Source organism: Balaenoptera physalus (genome assembly GCF_965194825.1).
Source record: "Balaenoptera physalus genome assembly, chromosome: 6".
NCBI lineage: Eukaryota > Metazoa > Chordata > Mammalia > Artiodactyla > Balaenopteridae > Balaenoptera > Balaenoptera physalus.
The window spans coordinates 36,556,795-36,573,233 of record NC_138885.1 but is presented as its reverse complement, the minus strand read 5'-3'; the positions used below and the strand labels follow the sequence as shown (position 1 = coordinate 36,573,233).

General features: G+C 34.4%; 1 protein-coding gene across 1 annotated transcript in view; it reads left to right on the top strand.

Moving 5' to 3' along the window:
* Positions 1-16,439, top strand: part of LRP1B (LDL receptor related protein 1B) — a 1,885,740-nt gene that overhangs the window by 1,829,702 nt on the left and 39,599 nt on the right. Inside the window, exons 86-87 of the mRNA XM_082465229.1 lie at positions 3,937-4,111; positions 8,227-8,331. Coding sequence (XP_082321355.1) covers positions 3,937-4,111; positions 8,227-8,331 — 280 coding nt within the window. The remainder of the gene's footprint in view (positions 1-3,936; positions 4,112-8,226; positions 8,332-16,439) is intronic.

The window sequence follows — 16,439 nt, the reverse complement described above, 5'->3', positions numbered from 1 at the left end:
ACCATGTTCTTGGATTGGAAGAATCAACATTGTGAAAATGACTCTACTACCCAAAGCAATCTACAGATTCAATGCAATCCCTATCAAACTACCACTGGCATTTTTCACAGAACTAGAACAAAAAATTTCACAATTTGTATGGAAACACAAAGACCCCAAATAGCCAAAGCAATCTTGAGAAAGAAAAATGGAGCTGGAGGAATCAGGCACCCAGACTTCAGACTATACTACAAAGCTACAGTAATCAAGACAGTATGGTACTGGCACAAAAACAGAAATATAGATCAATGGAACAGGATAGAAAGCCCAGAGATAAACCCATGCACATATGGTCACCTTATTTTTGATAAAGGAGGCAAGAATATACAATGGGGAAAAGACACCCTCTTCAATAAGTGGTGCTGGGAAAACTGGACACCTACACGTAAAAGAATGAAATTAGAACACTCCCTAACCCCATACACAAAAATAAACTCAAAATAGATTAAAGACCTAAATGTAAGGCCAGACACTATAAAACTCTTAGAGGAAAACATAGGAAGAACACTCTTTGACATACATCACATCAAGATCCTTTTTGACCCATCTCCCAGAGAAATGGAAATAAAAACACAAATAAACAAATGGGACCTAATGAAACTTAAAAGCTTTTGCACAGCAAAGGAAACCATAAACAAGATGAAAAGACAACCCTCAGAATGGGAGAAAATATTTGCAAATGAAACAACTGACAAAGGATTAGTCTCCAAAATTTACAAGCAGCTCATGCAGCTCAGTATCAAAAAAAAACAAACAACCCAATCCATAAATGGACAGAAGACCTAAATAGACATTTCTCCAGAGAATTTCCTTTAAAGCATAAAAAGTGGACCATGAATTCCTTTAAAAAATATCGTCTGTAAAGACAAAAGCTATTAGCCTGGTTAGCAAATTAAGCAGAATTTATAAAATATTCTCATTGTAGCTTATATGCCATTAGATTAAAAAAATCTTTCTATGGAAAAATAATATACATAGAAATGTTTAAAATCACAGGTATACAGTTCAATAATTTATCCCCAGGTGTACATACCAGTGTAAACCAACATTCAGGTCACAAATAAACATTGTCATTACCTCAGATGCCCCCTGGTGTTCTTCATCACTATCCCTTTCCTTCTTCTCAAAAATAACTCATTTTTGACTCTTAAAACCATAGATTAGTTTTGCCTTTCGAAGTTATATAAATAAAAAAGTAGTATATATATTTTTCTGTCCAACATTTTTCTCTCAATATTATTTTTGTGAGATTCATCCATGTCGTTGTGTATAACTGTAATGTCTTCATTTTTCATTTATCTCTTTACATATAAATATACATATATATATGAACTACAGTTTCTCCATTCTTCTTACAATGGGCATTTAGATTATTTTCTGTTTTTGGCTATTTCTAAAACTATTGCTGTGCATATTATGTACATGTTTTTGTGCACATGTACATGCTTTTCTCTGGGATATACAGTATATTAAGAGTAAAAATGCTAAGTCATTAAGTGTGGTTATGTTCAAATTTAGTATATACTGTCAATTGTTTCCCAAATTGGTTGAACCAGTTTATATTCCCACTACTAGTGTATGAGAGTTTCTGCTATTTGTTGTCAATTTGGTATGTGTGCAATGGTATTTCTTTGAGCTGTTAATTTGTATTTCCTTGATTACTAATGAGTTGTATATATTCTCACATCTTTATAATCTTAGTCTAAAACAGATTTAATTTATGCACCAAAACTAGTTATAATTAGTAAATTGTAGGTAAGTTTTTAACTTTGACCTTTAGCACCCTAGATAAGTGCAAACTGTTCCTTGCTACAGTATGGTGTAGGGCAATCATCAGCCCTCAGAATGTTAACCCAGTTTTTCAAGTTTCTTAGGCCTTCTCAGTGATGTGATTATAAAAAAAAGTGGTCCAAAATTTTAGGTTAAAAATTGCATTTTAATTAGGGCTCACAAATTAGTCAAGAAATAAGCTATTTTAGTCAAATCAAATCTATTTACGATTATGAGACAATGTAGTCCCTTTGCTAATCAGTAAATTGTTTTCCGATTTCTTACATTCCCTCGTTCCCAAATTCTATTTACTCAACCAGTCCCACGGGGATCACTTGGGCCTCATTTATGATCTATAAATTGGAATCCAGGGGTGGTGGTGGATGAAAGGGAAAGACACTGGAATTTTTATTTGCAAATAAGTTACCTACATGATTCTGATGAATTATCCACTGTGGAAAAACCTCATAATATGAAGATCTTGAACCAGGACCAAAGAATGAAATTTAAAGCAATTAGAGACAATATTAAAAGAGCTCTCTGTCAATAAGTGGTATGTAGCAACCTGACGAAGGAAAATTTTTCTTTAGAGATTTCTGCATAGGAGATGGTACTAGATGATTATGTAGGCTGCTGCTAATACATTCTTCATAAATAAAAACAGAAGCTGTGCTGTGTAAACTCTACCTGCCAAGCCTAGAACAACTACAGATAGACATCATAATGGACAGATACTAACACTGACTTAATTTTTAGATCTCCACGTCTCTGACCTTTCAAAAGTGCTGCTTTCCTTACGTACAGCCAAGACCCTTAGTAATAAGCTTCAGCATGGAATTGCAACAAGGGCACTTGGCATAAAGCAACAGCAAACAGAAGAATGCTTGAAATAAATTTCCATAAATATGAAGCAAGCCTGTCAGTAAATTTAATTTCTGTCTGATTTAATAAACAGCTAGATAAATACACAAACATGAAAATTATAAATTATGTTTTAATTTTTCTCACCTACCATAACTGTCTTATTGCAGGTTAAAGTTTATAAATTGTGATTTTTATCTCAGCTAATCTCATTTAACATTGCTTCATGGTTAGATAGCTAAAATGAAATTGCAGCTCCAAACACAAAGTCTGGGATCAATTTGACCAGTTCTTCTGCTTACGATTATTTGTACTATAAATTTCAATATTTTGAATATGGTAAATTCGAATACATTGACATGTCAACAGACATATAAACTCGTTTTTCAAAAGACAGGCAGAATATCTAATTGCAAAGTCAATGTGGTTCTTATATTATTAAATGGTCTTTGTTTTATTACTGACGTTCAAGAGGTATAGAAATATTTGAGGAAGACTTCCTTTGTGGTTGAGAAAATTGTCTGTAGTGCTCAGTAGGAAACATCTTCCAAAGTAAAGGGCTCAGCTACAGGGAGGTTTTCCCTCTGACTGATGGGGAGGTTAGGTTCTCACCTAGGAGGGGGCAGTAGTCTAGACTTCTGTTATCACTTTCTACCCATGATGGATCAGTTAGTCTTCCAGTCTACCTTTCTATTAGGGTTCCATGAGAGGCACACCTCCTGTCTGCTTACCTGCCCAGGCGTTTGGAAATACTGGGCCTGTTCTGGCTCATAGAGGGAGGCTTCTTTCCACCACACCAAAAGCTAGTGAAGAGGTAGGATTCCCCTACTCACCACTCACTACCCTGTTCTCTGGATGAAAAGAGATGCGAAGAGTGACAAAGATAAATGACATCTAAAGAAATTTTGAGCATTTCTGTTCATTTCAGAATAACAGTAATATTTCTCATTAGAAGGAAAGCTGAGGAAACTTGTGAACTTAAACTTTAAAACTCAGAACCTAAAGAGTTTGTCACTTAGTATTATATCAATATAACCCATCTCCTCCTAGAAAGATGAAATGATGCCTAACTCAGGCAAAAAGAGGAACCAATGACATTATTAAAGAATTCTGGTTACATGCAGTTACAGGCTGCTTTTGTAAATTAATCTACCTATTCTCTGACCATTTTAAAATATTAAGTGAAAGGTAACATTTATTGTGACTCAAGAAAAAATCTTGAAATATTTAAAGAAATTTCATTTCTATGTTGTGCATTCTTTCTAGATGTGTGTCATCACTACTGTGTGAATTCTGAATCCTGTACCATTGGGGATGACGGAAGTGTGGAATGTGTCTGTCCAACACGCTACGAAGGACCAAAATGCGAGGTTGACAAATGTATAAGGTGCCATGGGGGACATTGCATTATAAATAAAGACAGTGAAGATATATCTTGCAAGTAAGTAGACAGCTACCTTACTTTATAAAAACATTTGAACCCCAAAGGACATCGCAATCCAGAAGTAAACAGAGAAAACAATGTAAATTATTTTTATTCTAAAATTCAATATGGCAACCATTCCATTCTCTCTCTCTCTCTCTTTTTTTTCTTTTTTGGCTAGAGATAGAGTTCAATTCATTTTGATTAAACCAAAACTTATTAAAAACCTATTATGTACATCTGTGTAATATGAACATTTATCATGTAATGACATGATCAGGTCATTGCCTATAAAGAATATTCCTAATAGTAAGCAAGTAAAAGTGAAATGCAACATACTTTCAAAAAGCTATATGTAATACTTCTAAATTAGAATAGCTCAGGCTTTTGTTTCATCATTATTATCAACAATGAGTGTTTGCCTTTCTGATTTTACAAAATGATCCTTTGTGGAAGAAGCAGAAGACCTATCTAATGGAAATAAAATTTAATCTTTTTATCTGACTTTGAAAATTATTGTACAAAATAAGTAGAAGGAATAATGTTTCCTAGGAAGCAACCACAACAAAAATGTCCAAGTTAGATTTTGATTACATTGCCTTTTGCTCTTTGGCTTTAAGATCAAGTGAATGGAAAACAGAACTCTGCAGCTAAAGAGTAATGCCATTCAGTTTCTAGCATGAAACAAATTTATGCCACTGGGGTTAGAGATCAATTCTCACTCTGAACTTCTTTTAACAGGTTTTTTTAAAAAAGGGCTTATAAAGGACTGTACTCTATCACTTGCCCTAGGAATATAATAAACGAGCATATGCAATAGGAAAGCACGCCTTAAAGGGTTCATGTCACAGCTTCCGCCAAGACAGCTCTGCAAGCCCTGAGTTATGTTGCTCTGCCAAACAAGGCCCCATAAAATTTTATTACAGACAGCATCGACATTTTTTTCTTTTTTATTTACTCTCATTTTAGAATTACTCCATGTATGATTTGTGTTATCACTATAAATGACATTTACTCAAACCCTCAAATTGTGTCCTTTGAAAGTACATTATTTTTAACTAAAGTAATTTAAAATATGACTAATTATAATATATGCCTTTGATAAGTACATAAAAGCGAAATGCATTTTCATATAAACTACCAAAATCATCTTTGCTCATTAAGCTCATCAGTTTTTTGTGATGAAACTTTAGCATGACAGAACTTGATTTTAATTACTGAGCATACATCTTTCTTTATGTCTAGCGTACCATGTCAGGAATGCACTGTAGAATCTTCTTCACAACCCCATCCCAGTCACACAAGGAATCATGGACCATCGTATAAAAAAGGCTATGAGCCATAGTTTGCAACCTAGTTTATCTTGGAGAAGCTCATGCAGAGACACACACCCTGTTTCCATCACACAGGGCAGTTCCGTGTGAGGAATGAAGGGCCGAACTCTTAGGACCCTCGGTACTGCCTCCTTAACAGAGAATACTGGCTTCACCAACCTAGAAACACTAGAACCTCATAACCTGAGTAGGCTTTTGAAGGTCCAACATTATAGTCCTTGACTCTTAAAAGATCTTTCTGGAAACCTATATGTAAGAATGGATAAATAATAGTTGCTAGCAGTGAGTTGATAGTGGAAGTTTAAAGATAAGGGTATAATATTTGATTTATCAGATAGGCTATAATAACATATGAACATGATAGTACAAACAGGACTCTTTGGGTATTTTGAAACTTTAAGTTTGTTTTCATTTCTATGATACTTTTCATCTTAGCATTAACTAAAGCTTGCAGAGATGTTGGGATTTCTATTTCATGGGTAAAGAACTGATACTAAAACAAAATCACAACTGAGTTAAATATTTTTTTACTGAAATGGGAAAATTCAAGTTGCATGTACACTTGCGATTCCAAAGAGTCATGTATTTCTAATGCACAGCCTATGAGCTGTCAACTTCAGTAAAGAATAGATGCTCTGTCAATTATAATGAGTATAATCTTTGAAACAGAGCTAATTGTGTATTTTTCTCTCTTCCTCAGTAAATATTATTGAAGAAAGTCTTGATCATAATTTTGAATAACCTAAATAATACCACTGTGATGTCAAATTTTTATGAGAATTCTTTCTCTTTACTGGACAACTGCTAATTACAAAGTGTGTCTGCATGCACGCACATGTAACATTTCTAAGAAATGAAATTATGATGAAAACCTACATTAAAATATAAGTTGTACTCTTTGATGTATTACAATGATTTGGATAACTTGTATTTCACATTTGAAATATCTACAAAGTTCTGTCTAAAGTTTAGGATTCAAACAAAACCTTTAGAAGGAGAACAGGGCAACATCTCTTATAACTCTTGGAAGCAGAAGTTTAAAAGCAATCGATAATTAGAATATTTTTCTCTTTTAAAAGATGATATTTGGTGTATAGTTATCTTTTTGTGAAAAATTCTTTAATGTATGATGAGCTAATTTTTCTCCTTGATGTTGTCCCTTTGATTGAACATGAAACTATAACTTTCTGCTCTTCGATTTTCAAGGAGGCTGGGCAAGGAGAGCAAGGAAAAGTCTCCCAGATCAATTTAACATATCAGACACCACTACCATTAAATATGTACTTGACTCACTTTGCATCCATATTCGTATGGCTCTATAGATTATAAAGAATGTGATATTCTTTGTTAAATCTTGGAAACTTTAAACCACTACCTTCTTCCCCATGTTTAATTCCACTTTCATGTGTCTCCATTTCATATCTGGTATATAATTGACTCACTGCTTCTGTTTATCTTGAAAAGAAATGTGATTTTTAAATCCAGGTTCTTAAAAAGAAATCTTTAAATTAAACTTCTGGGAAAGTGTAAGCAGTTCAGTTCATTTCCAGCAGCCCTACCACCCACAAGAGGCCAAATAAATATGCACAGAATAAATAAACTATGGGATTGCTAACCAATTATTTCAAATATCTAACCTATCATTGGGAATTTCTCTATGATGGATGTACTGCAATAGGTACCCACCATGAAGAAGATCAAAGTGATCAATCAATGATATTGCAGCCTGATTTCTTTATCAAGGTTATGTCCAGATTTATTGTGATAGCATTGATTACTTCATAGCACTTAGTACTAACATGATCTCATAATCGGAATATTGACATTATCCGTTGTGATTCTGATCTGGGCCAAGGCTTGTATGATTCTATTACCATACTTCTCATAGAAGAGTTTCTCTCAATAATTTGGAATGTCAATATACTTTTCTCTGTTCCACCAACAATTTTCAATGTCCGATCTAATAGTATTTGTTTATTCGTTTATTTATTTAAAAATATAACATGGCAAGTAAGAAATTTCTGTAATTTTCCTCTTATCATTATGCTTGTTTTTCCCATGTAGCAATAGCCACAGTGCTTATTCTTATCCCAGACAGGTAATGTACTATAAATTAGAAGCATTTCCAAAAATTTTCCAAGAAAGCCTACCTAATTACTTTGTTGCCATATTGCATATTGTTCCTATAATATTACTGTTTATTTTTGCAATGAACTGTTAACGTTTTTTCCTTTAGAATAAAAAGAGTTTGACACTAATTATAGTACATATTCAGGGAGAAACAGTGGGGTAAAAGTGACTACAGAATAGTTCTATGCTTTCATACAAAATGTGGAGTCTAAAACTCATAACAGTTCTTTGGACCAGACTTCCCAGTTTAGAAGGAATAGCTGAAGCATTTGCTTCCAGAGTATTTGATAATGTGGTTTATAAATAATAAAAATGTCACCAAACTCTGGTAATATGAAAAGGGAATAAGATACTGATGCTAATGTCTCCCTGAAGTGTAAGTGATAGACACTAGAGTATTTTTTTCACACCTATATCTAGCTATATTAAATTCTTATATTAAACAAATGGGTTGAAAATTTGAAAATTACCAAAAGAAAAATTTTATTTGTCATCATTCTATTAAAAAACATCTTTGCCTCCAGCAAGTCTCTCTTTCTGAAAACCTACTTTTAGCCAGCCACTGCATTAGTCTGCTATGATGAATATTCTCATCTTTAGAGAATTTGTGTCAGCTCTCAACAATAATCACGCCAGAAACAATGAGACTTTTTTTCTTTGTTGCTGCAGCTGCACTAATGGAAAGATTGCCTCTAGCTGCCAGCTATGTGATGGCTACTGTTACAATGGTGGCACGTGCCAGCTGGACCCAGAGACAAATGTACCTGTGTGTCTGTGAGTATTTTCTAACGTTGTGGGCATTTTATGATAACAACTTTAGATGTACATGGAATCCTTGCTCTATTGTTCTCCTTTCTTGGCGTAACATATTTTAAATGAATGTTTCGTGGACATCTCTGATCAAGTATTGTTCCTCATTGGCTCATGTACTACAGAATCTCCTCCCTCATCAATTTGCTAGTGATTTCATATGGAAAAGCTCATTCACTTCTTAGCATCATACCCATTTCAAACATTCAGAGATCTTTGAACTTGGAAATGCCAGTAAAAATTGTTCTAATTTAATTGACCTTATTTACAATAGATATGTGAAACCCAGACATAATCATATTTATAAATACTTTGGTACTTAGGACCATTCTTTTCAAAGTCTGTAAGGTATCTTTTCAAAAGTATAACACTATTTGATTTTTTGTATCAGGTTTTGAGTGTTGTATTATGTAAACCTATTAAGCCCCTGTCTCTTTTGTAATACTTTCCCTCTCATCTGGGTTTCTAAATGTTTGGAAAGTATTGTAGATTCTCTGCTCCTGAGAAAATCTGGAATTTAATGTATTCCCTTTTCAAAGACCTGATTGTCCATAATGGAAAGCTTGAAATAAGACCATTCAACCTGTGTGATCTCTATTTTGAGTTTTCTTTTATCACTGCTTGACCAGAAGGATGATGCCCACATATGATCCACGTCTGCATTCTGTTCCCCACCTTGTCAGAATAGCCTATGATGAGTGTGTATATAAGAAATAAGTGAGCATACCTGGGAAAAAGTTTGTTCATGTGTTACTATTTCTGTATGAAATGAATTTGAAACATTTGGGAAAAAAAGTCAGATGCTTTATTTAGCTGTATTTTACTGAAATTCTGCAGATGCTCTGTTGGGTTTAAAAGTCAGCGCTGTGACCAGAAAGAGAACCCTTGTGATCACTACTGTCAGAATGAGGGGATTTGCACTTTAACTGCGTTTAATGAGCCGAGATGCAAGTAGGTTTAACCTTCCACTTACCGCTAAGCTTTGTGTGACATCATTTCAGGCCACAGTTCATTGGTTTAAATCATGAACATCCACATGCTTTTCACAGTGTGTACTTAATCTCGGGGCTCATCTGTGTCATACACACTTAACCTTTGCTTTGCTCACCGACAAGTGTATGCACCACAGCCAGCTAGATTGTCTAGAAATATAATGGAGGGAATGAAAAAGCTCGTGGAACTGTCTCATAAAAATACATTTACTAGAACAGTGGCTTTTAATTAGAGGACAGAAGCAGGTGTTTTTAGACTTTATTACTCTACTGGATACTATAATTGGAATAGTGTCTTTTATTTAGTAACTGACTTTTCATTTCAAGTACTGATAAAACACATTATTTTGGCTCCCAAGATTTCAGTGCAACTGTCTTACCTTAATCAGTAAGACTTCTTTACAGAAGAAATAGGTATATGCTAAAATATTCCAGAAACTTCATTTCAAATCATTCTTTCTTGATTCAATTTGTTCGTAACAAATACATTCTTTTCCTCTGTGAAATCTCAGGGACCACCTTTGGGGTAGCTATCAACCTTCATAACAATGGAAGTTATTTTTGCATCTTGCATTTGAGCTTTAGAGATGGATCATATCTGACATCCTCCTTAATACTCCATGTCATAAACAGAAACCCTGATTGGCACCCAATAATAGCTCATGGTGGTGTCTCAGAGTATTTAGTAATGGTTTTAAGGCACAATTATATTAAAATTCAGATATTTCATTTCCAAAACTCTACAGTTTTGTTCATAATGATCTATTTTGTTATTCAAGAAAATGTCATTCTTTACACAATAATTGTAAAAATATGGGAAGTGATTAAAATAATCACATAGGAAAAACTGATATTCTTCCTTTTTTTCTAAAAGATATTTGAATATGTTAAACCTATGTTCCTACATAAAATAATCCAGAAATACTCCTTTAAATATCAGTCTATAAAGTGTATATAAACTGACCTGTTAAGAAATTGATTCACTTCTTAGTTCATACTCAGGTTTAATGCCTTATGCAGCTGAAGACAGAGAGGAGACCCTTCTTTAGTCTTACCCCTGCCTTGCCTCCAACCCAAATTCCTCCAGTCATTCAGCAAATATTTATAAGACCCTGAAAGAGTGCTAAATCCTAGGCAAGTGAAGATGAATGAAATTTAACCCAAACATCAAGGAGCTCACGAATTAGTGGGTTTAGAAATTCATAAGCAACTAATTAACCTGTATTAATGCAGGTGTGAACACAGGAAAAAAAAGAGGGCAGCGGAGTTTTAACAGGGCAGGTGATTTGTTTAGAATGGGAGATAGGAACACCCAGAAGGCTTTACAGAAAAGGCAACCTCGTGTTGTCCATGTGGTTCAGGTAGTTCCGTGAGGTCGGGAAGAACATTCTGAAAAGAAAGAATAACATAAGCAGAGACATGGATGTGAGACTTAGTGGCCTCTCTGGGGAACTATGAGTGGTTTAATACAGCTAGAATGAAGGGTGACTGGAGAGTTGGGGAGGGGGGTGAGGAGTTAAAACTGGGCAGATAAATTGGAACCCGATTTATGCCAAAGTTAGGGGATTCCATAGGATCCTGAAAAGAATGTATAGCCAAAGTGATTTGAGGCAGAGCTGAAGGAGTTTGCTTTCGAAGGTGACGCTTAGTGGCATGTGGAAGAAAGGCCTGGAGATCAGCTGCAGCGATCCCACACCAAAAGGTCTGACAGCACTTCAGGTGAAAAATGATGGATTCACGGTTAGTTCAGTGTTAGTAAGGTCAGGGTGCTCCTTGGCCAAACTTTGATCTAGGTACTGGTGTTATCTCATTTTTAGGACCCTGGTAATGCCTGCTCTGGGGCCCAGTCTTTGTATTTCTTGTCCCTTTCTCACAGTTCCCAGGCAAAGTATACCTGACATTTCAGCACCACCCCCCTCCATAAATAGGTCTCAGGAACATGACCTGTCTAGAGAATGCCCTTGTGTCACCAGAATGAACATTTCTTGTGGGCATAACAGTCCACAGTAATGTTCTGTTCCACTTTTCACTCTTACCATGTATCATCAGAGGCACCTGACCTTGTAAGGTACAATCAGCCTCGGATTAAAATCAGCCAGGAAAAATATGTTAATCGGAGTGATTCAGAGCAAACACCTTTTACTTTTGTGTATCTTTATTTCTATCTGCTTTGGGCTTAATGGAAATTTTGTCTGTGCTTTGGTTTTCCACACCCTAAAATTTATTCTGATGGTAGGAGTAATGCTTACTGAATTCCTCAAATCATTTAAGCCATGAAAGAATCGTGGAAGAGATAATGATATTCTGTTATTCACTCATTAATTCATTCATCAAATATGTATTGATAACCTATGATGAGTGAGGCCCTGTGTATATTCAGAAGGAGAATTAATAACAGCTAAAACTGATTTAGCAAATACCTGTTTGATTCTAAAGTCCTTGCCCTGGTTATAACTCTTATTCCATACTGCTTTCTTTGTGCTGACTAACTCCAATAAGGTTTTTACTTTTAAAGAGCTTAAAATTCATTTTGGGTAGATGAATGGATTTTTAAAAGTTAAAATACCATGTGATAATTGCTATACGGAAATATGACCAAAGTGTTGTGGTAAAACAACTGAAAAGAGATCAGTTAATGATTACTAGTGGGAGAGAGAAAGGTTTTACAGATGAAGTGATATTTTAACAGTATTTTGAAAAAAACGTTTAGTTATTTTACAGGGGGAAATGGCCGAAAACCTTTCTTGAAAGAGGAATAGCACAGTGAGAGACTAGGTCTGAAAGTAGAAGATGAACGTTGTTGAGAATAGAACACAGGCTATGTGATATAATGGGGGTTAGGGAGAGATTAAAGAGATGTTTTGGGGCCAGTTTGTGAGGTACATTTTATGCATGACACAAGAGTGGGTTTATAGAAAGAAGACTGGAGAATTAAGGATAGAATTCTAGGAGACACCAATGTTTAATACTGTATTATGGAAGAATCAACAAAAAAATGAGAAGAAATAGAATTTGGAGGGGACTTGTCAAAGTGTAGGTTCCTCCAAGTCAAAGGAATAGAGCATGTCCAAGAATATCAACTCCAGATAGTTCAAAGAGGATAAGAATTCTAAGTGGTTTATTGAATTTTGCAATTAGATGGCCATTATGAGAGATGTTTTGAAAGTGCTACATGACAGCAACCAGATTATAGTTGGAAAAGTGAAAGGTAAGAAAGTAGAGAAGACTGTAGATTCCTTTCTGACTGTTTGGCTGTGGATTAAATGAAGGAAGAACAATCGTAACTTCAAGGGGAAGTGGGATCTAAGGGAGAATATTTTTACAATAAGAAAGATATAAGTTTCAAGAGGATCATTCTTTCACTATTTATTAAGGGTCCATTGTTAAGTAACTATGAAGGATAGATGGTTCAGACACAGATATTATACTCATGTTTCTTAGAGTTAAAATTTCTAGAATATGGAAAATTTCCTAGTTTTACATAGGATACTTATAATTCATTTGGTACTAAAATGTAAATAAATAAAAATAAATTTAGTATGAAGTGTCTATGATCATGCAGAATACAAAAATTGTCCAGCTAAGAGAATATTAAGCCCTCAGGATCGCTTTCTCTCGTAAGTGGAAATTTTTGGAAACACAGATTTTAGCTTCAGATTTCAATTGGTAGTGGTCATGTATCTTTGATGAAAAGCTAGTATGCACTATTTCATCTAAGCGCCTTTACAGGAAACAAAAATTGCTTTAAGAAGTAAGATAAGTACTTGCTTTAGCTTTGTTGGTACTACGTTTTTCTTTTTCTCATAGAGTAAAAAAACTATTGAATTGTGCAGAACTTACACACATTTGGAAAGTCTACAAAGTATTCAGATCTATGAGGTTGACAGTTTTTTTCCACACAGAAATTTTATTACCTTATCTTTCAATTTAAGTAATAGATTTGTTCTTTGAAAGCCTTCACTTTTGTCTCTTGATGGCCCTTTTCACTTATTACTATGTGCGGAGGAAAAGAAAACTCCAAAGAAAAGCTGAGAAAAAATGAAAATCTAAAGGCTTTTTTATGTTTATTTGGAGAGAGTTTTGACATTTATTAAAGAAAGTATATTGAACAATGTTAAAGCCAAACTTTAAAAAATTAATATGTGTGATTTTGACAATGTTTGTATTGTTAAACAATTTTTGTTGTGAGATATAGAAATGATTAATCCTGTGAACTCAGTAACAAGTTAACTATGTCTTCCTACTTCTAAAATTTCTCCCTAGCGTAAGACTTTCATTAATATTGAATTTATTTTAAATTCAAATTATGGGTTTTTTTTTAAAACATAGACCAACCTCCACAGCATTATCTCCCAGCAGTACCCACAGCACATTTTACCCTCCAGTAGTAAAGAAATGCTTGTAGCTACACTACTTCTCCTACCACTGTGGACACAAGCACATACACAGCCTCACCACATAGCCATGGAACCATTCCACACCTAGATGTTTTTGCTTAAATAGCTCACTGGACCCAAATGTCTCTCCTGCCTTTTTCCACTTTACTCTTATTATCCCACTAGTCTCAACACAGGATTATCTCTTTGTATATAGCACGCAGCAAGTGAATAGTAAATATTAATTGACTTGGACTTAACTGAAGTTTTTTAAAAGAGAAGAATCAAATATTCAGGTTTCTCCAGAGAAAAAGAAGCAATAGGATATATATCATATGTATCATATATCGTATATATTATATATATAAATGGGGAGAGAGAGACATTTATTATAGGAATTGACTCACCCAATTATGGAGGTCAAGAAATCCCAGGATCTACTGTCTGCAAGCTGGAGAACAGGGAAAGCTGGTGGTGTAATTCAGTCCAAATCTAAAGACCAGAGAACCGGGGAAATGATGGTGTACGTCACAGTCTAAGTTCAAAGAACTAAAAACCAGGAGCATTAATGTTCGAGGGCAAGAGATGACAGATGTCCCAGCTCAAGCAGAGAGAGCAAATGTGCCCTTCCTCTGCCTTTTTGTTCTATTCAGACCCTCAGCAAGTTGGATGATGCCCACCCTCACTGGTGAGAGTGGTCTTCTTTACTCAGTCTAATTCAAATACTTGTTTCTTCCCAGAGACACCCTCATAGACACACCCAGAAATAATGTTTTGCCAGCTATCTGGGCATCCCTTAGGCCAGTCAAGTTGACATAAAATTAACTTATACACACAAGTGATATATCCATATGTGTGTATGTGAATTTTGCTTTTTTGTCATATTTTGAGATGAATTGTGTTCAAAATTCATATGTTGAAGCTCTATCTCCCAGTACCTCAGAATGGGACTGTATTTGGAGATAGGATCTTTAAAGAGATGAATAAGTTAAAATGGGGGTCATTAGGGTGGGCCCCAATCCAACGTGACTGGTGTCCTTATAAGAAGGGGAGATTTGGATACAGTACACACAGGGGAAGACCATGTGAAGATATATAGGAAGAAGATGGTCGTAAGCCAAGGAGAGAGGCCTCAGAAGATATCAAACCTGCTGACACTTTGATCTCAAACTACTATTACTTTGGTTTCTATTCATTCCATTTCTTTATGCAAATATACATTTGCAGAGTATTATATACTAAAATGAAATCATGTGATAGACACTCTTTCATGTTTATTTACTTTGCAATACATTATGAACATCATTCCATGTCAATCTACATAACTAGATGCTTTTATTCTTAAGGTTACCGAGTGTTCTGTTGTCTGGACTTTTCCTGTTTTATTTAATGAACCAGCTATCATTCGATAATTAGGATTATTTTGTTAGTTTGTTTCTGTGTTTTGTTCTTTTTTAAAATTATTTTTTCCTAGGATAAAAACTTCTGTCTTTAAATATCTGTGTGCTTATCTCATTAGTTTTCTAGTATCAGCACCCAGAAGAAGAAATATTCAGTGTGAAAGTATAGACTTTATTAATCAAACTAGCAATGATTTGGGGCAAGTTACATTGTCTCTTTGTGTCACATTTTCCTTGTCCATAAGGTGATGGGTTTAGACTAATTGTTCACTAATATACTATAAAACTATAAAGTATGATGTATTTAATCAGAGTCCCATTTGAATTTTAGTAATTTTTTAAAAATTGGGTCAGAGTCACAACCCCAGATACCAGTTCTCTCAAAATTCCTCTAAAATATCTATAAAGACACTGAGAAAACAAAGATTCCCATTAGTAGCAGAATTAAAAATAACAAAGCCTTTATTATTAAAACTATGGCATAACTGAAGGGCTAATCATAAAATTCCTGGGTCACAATTAAATATTTGTATTTAATTTTTCTCTGTGATTTTATGGTCTATTTTCCTGATACTTTAAAATAATGTACGAGAATATATCAGGTTATATAAATAGCTTATTTATGCCTAACTTCAAGAGAGGTAATAATCTTTTCCACCTATTTCTTATTATCGACCCCTAGTCTAGTATCAATAAATCCACAGTCTATAAGAACTAGAAACCTAAGTGTCTGTCCCTTGGTTTCTTCATATTTTGTCCATTTAGATAACAAAAATACTGGTGATTTTTTTCTTCCCATATTAATTCATCAGCAAATTTTTATTGAATACCTACTATATACCAGAAAACAACCTAGGCGCTGAAGTTTTTATCAGTGAACAGACAAAAATATTTGACTTGTGAAGCTTAAAGATTATTGACCATTATTGGTGGAATTTGGGGAATATTTCCTTTAAAATCAATTTTCTGTGTAATTCACCTTCTTTTTCAAAAACAAAAGAAAAAAACAAGTTTAAAATTATTTTTTATCAGCTGAAAACAGAGAACCAAAAAGATCTAACTCTGATATTACACTGGTTTTGAAATCATACCAATTCAGACCCACATTGTTTTGAAAATAGCAGTATGGCAAAATTCCAAGACATTTCTTACTATATATATTATTGCTTCTTGCCCATAGCAGGACCAATTCTCTGTGTGGTCAAAAACAATTTAGCACTGTTAGTTTTTTATGTTTTGCTTCTTCATTTCAAGCAGAAGCTAAAAATAACTTTCTGTGAGCATTTTTCCCCAATCTATTATTT